General features: G+C 57.2%; 2 protein-coding genes across 2 annotated transcripts in view; one reads left to right on the top strand and one right to left on the bottom strand.

The window, feature by feature from the left end:
• Positions 1-7,546: 7,546 nt before the first annotated feature.
• On the bottom strand, positions 7,547-8,378 carry VDBG_07360 (conserved hypothetical protein; the record flags this gene model as incomplete). The annotated part of the gene is made up of 3 exons (XM_003002743.1): positions 7,547-7,746; positions 7,799-7,867; positions 7,973-8,378. The coding sequence occupies 3 exons, from the start codon at positions 8,376-8,378 to the stop codon at positions 7,547-7,549; spliced, it is 675 nt and encodes a 224-aa protein (XP_003002789.1).
• A 2,774-nt stretch (positions 8,379-11,152) lies between these two features.
• Positions 11,153-11,377, top strand: part of VDBG_07359 (predicted protein) — a gene marked incomplete at both ends in the record, with an annotated part of 1,057 nt that continues 832 nt past the window's right edge. The window contains one exon of the mRNA XM_003002742.1: positions 11,153-11,294. Coding sequence (XP_003002788.1) covers positions 11,153-11,294 — 142 coding nt within the window. The remainder of the gene's footprint in view (positions 11,295-11,377) is intronic.

The following is an 11,377-nucleotide window of genomic DNA, read 5'->3' as shown; positions in this document are numbered from 1 at the left end:
CCTTGTGCGTCCATCGCAGAACCCATGTTGGAAGATCTTTGTTTTCAATGAAGGAAGAAAAAAAAATTATCTGAGTGAAACGACATGCATGTACATCCTCTTGTAGAGGGCGAGATCTGCTCGCAGATGCAGAGTGATGCAGCGATGCATGAGGCAGGCTCGTCTTGGCTTCGCACGTTTTATGCACATCCATCCCCCCCTCCTCTTCCACCCTCCATCATCTTTCGTTGTGGCACACCATACTTCCCATCTCGGCCTTGCCTTCATCATAGACGGCACGAACGACTCCATCTTTCTATATTCGACCACCCACTTTGGGCCCCATCCATCTGGGCCATCGTGCCGAGAGGGGATCCAAACGTGCCGAAAACGATGAGCGTGCCAGCCCGCATGTCGAGAATCGCCCGGCTGCATCGGAAGTCTGTTCCACTGCAGCTCCTTCGTCGACGGCATGAGGTTCGCCTCTGCAAGGAACCGACGTGTCAGAAAAGCAATATCCCCAGAGGAAGGCCAGCGCGCGGCCCATTCGCCCACCCAACCACACACCCCAACAGCCGAGTCGTGGGTGTGCGTGTGCGCGCGTTCATGTGTGTGTGTGTGTGCATGTTCTACGCATGACATGACAGAATGTGCCACCCTTCACAGCACACAGCACACGAGCTTTTGACAGGAGCCGTGCTCACGTCCTCTCCCACCGACTGACTCTTGATCGCTTGGCGGCTGATTGACGTGCGAAAGAGCCAGGAAAGAAGATCCACCGAGGACCCTCATCCTGCGAGCAGTCTCTCCGCTAGACACGGCAGCACAGATGTCGCTGCGATCTCCTCGCCAACGCGCCATGTCCGTTTTCTCCACCTAGGATGGAGATGGACAGACGAGAAGAGGAGAGGCCGAGGGCGCAAGGCACCCCAACATCTGCGCCTAGACTTGAAGACAGAACGAGCGAGCGAGCGAGAGAGGCTCAAGTGCCATGGCCCCATGGACGCCATCAATTCCCCCTCCGATGTGAGACCTGAGCCTGTTTTTTTTTTTGCCCAGCCCCTGCACCCCTCTGAGGACCCTGGAACCCTGGAACCCTGGACGCCCATCGCCGCTAGGAGGGTTCGACTTTGTCCACCAGACTGCGCAAGCGGGAGTACAGGCGAGGTACTTTGGAGGTACGAGCGAGACTTGCTTGCTGTATGTCCCTCGCTCGGTCGTTTCGCCTTACCCGACACGCCGCCTTGCTCGATCACCGAGACATGGCACCTACCTACCTGTTCTCCCCCAAAGAGGCACGCTCAGCAAGAAGTCTAACCCAGCCAGCTGAGCGCCACGGCACGGTTGTGCTATCAGCAGACGTGCGCAGTCCGTTCTTAAAGCGTGGCCGCTGACCATGTCTTGAATTCCTTCGCTGGAAGACTGCCGACTGTGGCGCGCGCCGACACTCACATCACCTCAGCTTGCCCAGTCTTAGTATTGGCATCTTCAAGTCAACTTACAGTGGGCACGCCAGTACTTGTAAATGGAGCCCCCCCCCCTTCTCGGGCTGCCCCAAGACAAAACAGACGCGCGCCATGCGCAGGTGAGACAGATGGCTACTCTAGGTAGATAGACAGATAGATAGCTTAGTGTCTCCAGTAGAAGCCAGCGTGGGAGGGAGTGGTTGCAGTCAGAGAGAGCATCTCGGTCCCCCAGCGAATGAGCTTAGCGACAAGGTTGACGAGATCTGACGATACGAAATGCCATGGGCTCGAAAGGGGAGCATCTCGCATTTCGCATCTCACATCTCGACAAGTGGTCCCACTCACACATCCACACAGACACGGGCTGAGCGACCTTGAATAAGGGTCGAATGGGGGTCGAATGGCCATGGTGATGCGTAGTGGTGGAGGATGACATGACTGACTGGCAGACCCTCACACCACCACGAGCAGGTTTCATGCTGTTGAAGCTTGGTATTGTTTATTTGCTGTCTTGTCTGCCGCCATCACCCCATAGTCAACCATGCCGTCTCAGCCACCGATCTCCATTGCCTGCCACGGGTGTTCACCTGGGTGGGCTGGCGCCGAACACTGACAAGAACATACGTGGAGCCTCATCGCTCCCTCTCATCCTCTCACCATCCATCCCTTCCTGCTTCGAGAACCATCTCCTGGGTACTGACGGCACCCCCCTCCTTTTGGCAGCAAGCACACGAACCACTGACGGCACAGCGTTAGGTGACACTGCTTGAACGCGCCGCATCTCCTTGTCGCTCGCCGTCGCTCACCATAAGGTCCCGCCCCCCCGGAGAAGCGAGCCGAAGAGCTGGCCACGCCCCGAAGAGCCGACAGGTCCTGGACCGGCCTAGAAAGCCAGTTCCGTGCCTCCCACCCACCTCCCCTTCCGTTTGCCTTGGCGGACGGACGATCCCTGACGTCGTAGTTTCTTCTCCAGTGTTTCTCCGTTTTCTCCGTTTCAATGACAGGACCTTGCTAGGTCTCTAGAGGTCTCCTTCTCCCATGCACATGAGAGCATATTCCAAGGACGGCAACGAATGGCACGATTGCGAAATCGTAAAACAATCAACCCGTCCTCCAACGCAGACGAACTACCATGTAACCACCTTGCCTACGTGGGCCTTGACCCGCCCCCCTGGCCATGCCCGTTTTGGGACGGCTTTCTAGGTTTGAAATCCAACAATATACCTCACATGTACATGATTGAGCCGCAGCGAAAATGGCACCATTACGTCCGCTCCGAGGTAGTCCCAGGGTTTCTGTTGCTAGCTCACACGCCGTTGCCGTTTTCTTTCGCCCGCCATGGCGAGACTTCGGCCGTCGGAACAGCCTCTCGCTATAGTTGGCGGCGAATAACAACAGGAAAGGACAAGCCAAAACGGCCTGGCCCGCGCTATTGTTCACGCACGCGTGTTTCCATGTACGCTTGCAACGTCATACACGGGAAACTCTACTTGTTCAATCCCGCCCGTCACTTTGCCGTTCCGTTTTGCCCGTGCCGGCCCCCGAAATGTGAAAGAAATAAAAATCGAAGCAAACGCAACGAGGTCCGTTGGCGGCCCTGATCGTCGCTCTGGTGTCCCGTCCCACATATGATGGGAAATCCCGATTCATGACGCGCAGCGCTGCCTCCGCGCCGAGACCAGGGGGGGGGGGCTGGTTATTTTGTGAACTTGCGCGGGAGCTTTCACTCTTCTTGCTCGGATGATGAAATACGGAGTTTTCGAGTCGCAAATGGTTTTGGGCCTCAATGACTCACTGTGGGGGTTCGATCTTCATTCTTGGGGCTCTCGGCCTGCGGTCTCTTGCTATGCCGTACGGACTGCCCTTTGCTTCTCGTCTGTACAGTGCTGCCGCCTGCAAGTTCGTCTCGCCTATACTAGCGACTGGGAACTTTTACTGCCCGCCCACCCCTCTCCCTACTGTACTTCTGCTCCCCCCCCCCTTCCACTCAGTGAGCGACGCGAGAGCAAGCTGCGCTTCTGAGAGGGGGCCAGGACGGCGGGCGGGGGCGGAGGGAGGGAGTGCCGATACAATCGCACAGCAGCAAGGTAGCCCACGTCTGAGCGTGCATGACGCAGCGATTGCTTGCATCGAGCGTACTGGGGCGCGCGCCGGCCCTGGATGGATGGAGGGGAGGGAAAGGGGGGGGTTGGTTGGCAGGCGTGCTGCTGCTTGTTTGCAGCGTCGTTGCTGTCATCTTGCGTGTGCACTTTTACTTTTTTTTTTCTTTCCCTTCGTGGAGCCAGCCAGCAGACAGCGAATAGGGCGGGCGGTTCCTGTGTATGGTTCGTTCGTACGAGCACCGCAGACGTGCAGTATGTGCGTCGTCCGTTTCGGAGTCGGGACGCGGGGGGACCAGGGCTTGAGGGTGAGCATGGGGATGGGTGCCTCGCGCGGGGGTGCGGCCGTTCGGGCTTGCCGCTCTCCAAGTCTGGGCCTTTTGCTTCTACTTCTGCGACGTATGTGTGTGTTTGTCCTCAGTCTCGTCCGGCCCGGAGGGAGCAGCCTGCATTCGGGGGCTGCGATGCGTGTGGTGGCCTGCCTTGCGTTGTTGGGACCCTCTCTCTTGGTCTTGTGTGTGAGCCATCACATGTCAAGTGCAGGACCGGGGGGGAAAGGGGGGTGGGCGGCATGACGGCCACGGCATCACGGAGATGCAGAGAGGCGAGCTACGCGTCTTTGGCTACTCTTTGGGGACGTTGCGCCCGACACGTAGGCGGCTTTCATGTTGTCCGCATGCCCGAGGGAAAACGGTATCGGACCGTTCAGAGGAGGGTGCAGGACTACAATACACTTTTGCGACGCAAGCCATACATGTATAAGGTATACCGGGACATGGACATGGATGACATCAAGGTTGAGACGTGCGTCTTTCGAGAGGCGACCATTGAAGTTTGTGTGCGTTCTATGGTATGTTCCGGCCGGCCAGGACGGACGGCAGTCTGACAACCGGGTATCCGAAAGATAAAGTTTGACGGGACATCTCAGGGGAAACCCAGACGGCGTCAACGCCAGGCGGCCCGTCGCCTCCCGAAACCAGCCTCTGTCGGACACGGTCCGTTCGTTCGTGCCGTGGACCTCGGACACGACGGAGCAAAACGGGGCCGGCGAGTGGCCGTCAACTCGCTGATACGGCGTGGGCTGGCGTGTCGATCCCGGCACCACCACAGTCACATCTCAAAACCCTAGATCTCACCCTCCCGGTAGGTGGCGGCAGCACACCCCCGTTTTGTGACACCGGGCGAGTCGGTGGCGTGGGGAGGTGGGCTGATGAATACGACTTCTTATCTTCATTTGGCTGAGTCTGGGCGCGTCGTTCACACACATGGCCATGGTTGGCTGTGCCGTTCATCTTTCCGTGGTTGATCCCGCCGTCGTCACTGACGCAGTGCAGTCTCGGCAGGATGGGAATAAATGCCCGTGAGATGCGCCCACCCACATCTCTGCGCCCCGATGCGGCCCCTTGCTCGAGCGGGCGTTCCTGTGTAGCACGGGAGAAAGACTTCGAGTGTCTGATGGTGTGCAGGCATGTCAAGTAGGCGGGAAACATGCTTGTCGTTTCCCGCTCTCATGATGATCGTAGCTGGTGGAGGGATAGGGGCATCTCTCTACCTTGGATGGTGGTAGTTTTGTGACAGCCTCCAAGGTCAGATCCGACAGCTGGAATCCGCGCTTTTGACGTAATGAATTGATCATGACAAGGACTCATTGACTGGTTTCGGTTTCCTATTCATGTTTTGTATATCCCACGCGCTGTCTCAAGCCACGCGGTGTTCCTCGTACGCCGAGACCCGTACATGTGCTTTTCACATTATAAACTGCAGAAGCGACCAAATCTGGCACATACGACCATACCTATTGGAAAACTTGGGATCCCGTCCGCTCTCCCCTAAATAAGCCAATAAGGGCCGGATCAGTAGTTGGGTGGGTGACCGCCAGCGAATACCTGGTGTTGTATGTTTTTTGATCGTCATTTTGATCACAATATCCTAGCGACCAGCGGGTTGATGCCATTTCTGGGCAAGACGTTTTGCATACGACACCACCTCGCGGCCACGCAAATTTGCCCCTGGTTTTTTTTTCACTTGCGCCCCTAAACCTTGGTCAGGTTTCCCACGACTTGTCAGAATGGAAGGGCGAGAAGAAAAAAAAAAAAGTCTGAGACAAGATAAACGAACCATCTCCACCCTCATCAAGCATAAAAAACCCGAAAACACTGACGGAGAAGCCAAGATTGGCGATTGCTACCTATATCACGATGCGCAGACTTCAAAGAAAACGACCGTGGAACACGGTCCAGACCACCACCTCTATCCTCATCGCTTTTCCCGTATCGGCTAACCGATGTGCCTGTCGAGCCGCACCGTTGATGTCGTCACTTCTGGTCCCTCAGCTTCAAGCCACAACTAGGACATTTCCGGCCTCCAAAGAGCGAAGCTAGCTGTGGCGCTGCCGTCTGGTTTTCTTCTCTTGTACGAGACGACCCCATGTGGAGAGCGAAGTCTCTCCCGCGACTCAGGAGGGCCTCGAGAAGAGGAGTCAGAAATGTGAATGTGGTGGATCGTCGGCTACGACACCTTCGGCAGCAGGCGCGCGAGGCGAGCACTGCAAATCGACAGCACCCCTCATCCGATGGGAGGGAATTTTCTCCTTTTTTTCGTGCCGGCCGATTCAAGGGTCTCCGGCGGTCGTTTGTGGTGACGAAAAACACACAATGCCACGAGACATCCAGGGGGCGAGGGGGGAGGGGACACTGCAGTGTGGCGAACGCGACGAGGCACGAGGGAACAGGGGGGCTGTGGAATGCTGTGTTTTCTTTTCTCGCTCTCATGGCATCCCGAAGCGGTCCCGCGTGCCCATTGCCGCCTCGTCAAGCCATCAACATTTCACAAACATTCCACAAACCGTCCCCCCCCGGCCAGGTGAACCTTTAGGAGAACCTGCAGAGGAGACCGGCCACCGTTTCTCCTCTTCATGCCACTGACCCTCCCCCAACAGCGAGAGCCGGAAGGCAAGGCCAAGAGAACAGTGAGCCCACCTCAATGCCGTTGTCTTCTTCAGCGAATCCATGCCAAAGCCGGCCTGTCGCCTCGTTCTAGAGCCCGCTCATGACATGCGCCACCGGGAACCTGCATCCCACGTCGTATAGGCCTCACAGAGATACACACACACACACACACACACACCTAATGACCAAGGACCAAGAAGGTAAAAAGCCGCCGCCAAAACTCAACGCTCCTCCTTCGGCTCCGAAGCGCCGCCAGCGACCTCTTGGCGAGACATTGCATCCGTCGTCGTCGCCGCGAACGGCTTAGCGATCAGCGCACGTCACCATCCTCCCGCTGCGGGGCTCCATTAAAGTCCGAGACACGTCCAAGCCATCCCGCGTCCGTCTCCGGCGTCAACCGTTTTCGGCAGTACTGGGATATAGTAAAGGCGAGAGGAAAGAAAGAGTGCCAAGCAAGCCCCCCCCCTCTCCTCTTCATCAGCGTGACTAGCTTCCGTCGTAGTGGCAGGTGTCTACGCGTGACCAATGAGCCTTAAGGCAATCGCAGGCGCGTCGATCCGCCCTAGCTTGAAAGCTTCTGGATGGGGAGGGGCCCCATCATCGCATCGAACGAAAGGATGGGGCTTCGCTTGTTCGCGAAGATGGCTTGTTCGTGTGGGGTACGAAGCGAGACATAAGCAGCGCGGAGACGGAGGGGAAGGAGGCGAACCGTTATGCTGACCCTTCTGTTTGCGGAAGACACAGGGGAAGAGAACGAGATATCCGTGAAAGGGCAAGGGGATTGAAAACCCCCGCCTGGTGGTATTAAGGTTTCCTATCTCGTCCGAAGACGTTGAGAAGCTAGAATGCCCATGTTCGCTCCCTCGGACCATCTCAGCTCGCTTGCATCTGTTTTGCTAGGTTCCTGGAGTCATGCCATGAGTAGGACAAAGAAGAGAATACCCAAGTTCGGATGATGATCAGCGCAACCGTACTTGGCATACGACAGCGTGACTGGTAAATGCCGGGTGGAAATAATAATCGTAATTCGTCAGACTCGTGAACTGCAGCAGACTCAGACTTTGCCAGCCAAGTGGAGAATGTTCTCTCGGATGGCATCAGTCAGTTCGCCCTGGCCGGTGTAGACGTAAGCCACCGTGTTGGTCCAGGCTTCCGGATGTGGAAGCGGAAGATCGATCACGTCGCCTTCGCGAACATGGCCAGAGACAATGAGGGCAGCGAGCACGGGAAGGTGTGCGCGAGCATACTCGAGGTCTGAGATACATTAGCGCTTGATGCTGGAAAACGACAAGTTGGCGTAACTCACGAACGGGGACTGCCGTGCTGGAGGCACGGAGTGCTCGAGATTCTCGGACAGAAGTTGGGAAGTTGCCTTCTGTAGGGGATTGCAGTCCGTGTCGGGAGATGGTTGATGAGCGTCGCCCAGCCGTGGCGAGTGTTCGGCGGTGGGCTGGGCTCGACAGCTCTGCTTGGGACGCACGGCGGAAACCAGGCGTAGATTGCGTTCGCAAGGGTTCTGGGATGGTAGATCGCAGCTCAGTCAGGTCAAACTCGCGCTGGATGAGGAACGGTTTTCTGTCAATGTTGCGAGGGCGCACGCGTGCTCGGACAACCGAGTGGCGGCGAGGCTGCTGGCCCGGGTTGGGCGAGTGCTGAGGCGTCTCCTCCGTGTTGGAGTGCTCTGAGGCCGTGCTGGCATCTGATGTCCGGCGAAGAGCTACCGCATTGACAAAGACGTCGGCATTCTTTGCGTCGCCATAGTAGACGTGGCCCCATGCTCGAAGGCCCTCTAGGGAAATTGGTTGCGTGGCTTTGGATGTTCGGCGTGCGTTGAACGGAACGGATTGTCTGCGGTCACCATCGTCCGAGAGGCCAGCTAGAAGCATGGATCGAGTTTCTGCCACAAGAGTCTGTCGACGAGGAAATGTGCTTCCCGGTGAAGCTGGTGTGGGAGGCTGTGGAAAAGTCCGTCGAGCACTGGGTAGTGGTGAAGCCGAGGCTGAGGAGATATCTCTTGGGGGCAGAAGGCCCTCCGTGATGGGAGAGAGAGGCCTTGATACACAAGCAGATCCTGGCGGAGACTGCTCGCCCTTCTGTTTGTCCTGTCTGAGCCGTTGGTCAAACCGATCGACCATGGCCCGCTCATGTTGTCTCATGAGGCCATCGTGAGATCCAGTGGGATAGACGGGGGTTGGCAGAGTCTTGGGCGACCGCGGGGCGGGCGAGTAGATGTGGCTGTGGCGTGGAATCGTGAGCGGCGAGCGAGGCGTGCCATCGAGGCTATAGTGAGGAGTCCATAATGGTGTCAGGGCAGGACGGGGCCGAGTATCCATGGGAGTTGTCGCCATGCTGGGCCGATGATGAAGAATGAATACCGAAAGGTAATATGGAGTGAACGCGAGCAGCTGGGCGGTTGAGAAAAGAGGCAGGAACAGCAGTAGCAGAAGTTGATGTTATTATTCCAGGCAGTGGCTTAATAAGGATCAGGGGTCAAGGGGGGTTGTGGAGGAATGTGTGGAATGGTGGCTTGAAGCGAGACTGCTCCTTCAGGCGGCAGAGGAGGTTAGATGTAGGGGCGCCGAAATAGGAAAGGAGGAAAGGAGGAAAGGAGGAGGCAAGAAGAGGCAAAATGGAGAGGAGTATGCCGGCTGGCTGAGAAAAGGGACAGAGAGGCAGCGGAAGTGAGCTGAGTCGCGCGAGACCAAGTATATCATGTCACAGGATTCTTTCTTCTTGGTTTCGTTGACGCAGGCCTTCCCCGGCTCGATCGTGGGCCAGTGGCAGTGGTCGCTCCGTGGTGTGCTAGTCAGACTACCCCGGGTCCCGTCTCAAATCGTCTCGTGTCGTCTTCAGGTAGGGGGGCGGGGCAGAGTAGAGCCAAAGGAAGAGAGCGGAGAGCGAGAGAGTCAGAGCCGGCGCCAGAGCCAAGGCCAGAAGAAGCCAAAACAACCAGAGCAGAAAACGTTCATGCCTGGGCACCACCACTACGACCAGCTCGACTTCCATGTCGGCCGCCGCCACTACGACGACGACGACGACGCGACGACTAGAATGACGAGGGTGGCCGGGCGCAGGGTGGACAGATCCTTTCTCTAGCACGATCCACCAAACCACATTGCAGTGCCGGGGCTGGTGGAAATGAAAGGACAGGCCCAGGGCGGCGGCTGGTGCGCTGGCAACCTGGCGGCGCCAAAAGGTTCAAAGAACAAGTCCGGCAGAAAAGAAGGGTGAGACTTGAGGTGCCTTGGACCAAAGGGCCGAGCCAAGAGAAAGAGGCCCCTGCCACCCGCGCGGGGGCCGGCATGCTGCTGTGGTCGTCAACTCTGACGTGACAAAGGAGAGGCGGTTGCGGTTGCGGTCAGACGGCGGAGGTTGTCTGGAGTTGCTGGCAACGCTTGACGTCCATTGGCTGCCACTGGCTGCATTGGCTGCTTGATGGTGGCAGAGAACAAAGGAATTGATATGGGCAGCAGTAGGAGCAGGCGGGGGCGGCGGCCACCAGGAATGCCTGTCGAGCTGTCGAGAGGGGACGCCAGGGAGAACAAAGGAAAAAGAAGGTCGTGTAGGCCGTGAGTCCGTCTCCTTCTGACGACTGGCGTCTGGCGTCTGGTGTGTGTCTACAGGGAGCCCACCCACCCATTTTCCTGCTAGCATATCGAGAAGAAAAAAGCCGATGGCCGCTGAAGGGCGATGTTCGACGTCCGTCGATCAGGGCCGCGAACGGCCATCCAGATCAACGGCTGGCTGAAGATCGGATCCGGCCACAAGACGGAGGGCGTGTCTGTGTGGGTGCTGCAGTTCCCCAAGGTGTTCTGAGGTGGAGCGGAGAGAAGCATCGATGATGATGGTGACCGATATGACGATCGCTTACTATTGATGTATAATTCATGCTCGATAATCAATGCACCTGAGAAGCAAAGGAATGATGAAGCTGATTATTTCCCTTGCTTTGGTCTTGTCGGTGGTAGTGTTTGGGGTGGACTTGGCCCATGCCATTCGATAGTCTGTCGATTGGCGACGGGCAATTGTGCGATCCGCGTTCCGCGATCCGCGTTCCGTGTGGCTGGGGGCATGGGCCACATGCCATGGAGCTGTGGCTGAAGAGTAGTACGTACAGCGTACAGTAAGGTACATGGAGGAAGTTGCCTCTTCCTCTCTGAGCAGCAGCAGTCGAGCTCGGAGACGCATCCCTGTACGTGGTCAAAGGACGCCTACTCATTGGCTGTCGACGGGAAGCTTTCGACGGAGCTTGCGGCAGGTGCCTTGAGCTTGGGCAAACCACCCAACGTGTCAATCTACGCATGTCAGTAGCGAGCTTCCTTACACTACCTACCTACACTACCTTGCCTCCACGCTACAGCCTCCCCCTCCTGATTTGAGCTTTATCGTTGGGAATCATTCCCCTCTTCGACATAGTCCAGCCTGTCATCTGCCTATCTGACAGCTGGCCTCACCTTCTTTATTGCTTCGGCATCAAATCATAGCCGAAACCTTCGTTCGCAAACGTCACGCTCCCCCTCTCTGAACGCCATGTTTCGAGCCTCTTAGCGCACCACTGCCACCACCACCACCACCAACCACCCTGATCATCATCATCATCATCATCAGCACGACGACCACTAAAGCAAACTAAGAACGGACCTGCCAACCCACCGCCAACATGGCTGGCTCCGACGCAAGCTACAAGAAACTCAAAGAAGACTTTGTATCCAATCTTTCAGGTGGTCCGGCCGGCGAGGTCAACTACGTAATTGGTGTTGCGCCCGTATGTTCTTTGTACCCTCTCGCGTGGCGCGCCTCTTGTCTCTTTCGACCCCCTCCTCGCCTTCAGTCTGCCTCTTCTCCAATAGATCCGTCATCTCTCCCCTGCCCCCCCCCCCCCCCA

This window comes from Verticillium alfalfae, genomic scaffold, assembly GCF_000150825.1.
Source record: "Verticillium alfalfae VaMs.102 supercont1.9 genomic scaffold, whole genome shotgun sequence".
Lineage (NCBI taxonomy): Eukaryota > Fungi > Ascomycota > Sordariomycetes > Glomerellales > Plectosphaerellaceae > Verticillium > Verticillium alfalfae.
The sequence above is the reverse complement of the archived record's forward strand: the minus strand, read 5'-3'. Positions and strand labels throughout refer to the sequence as shown.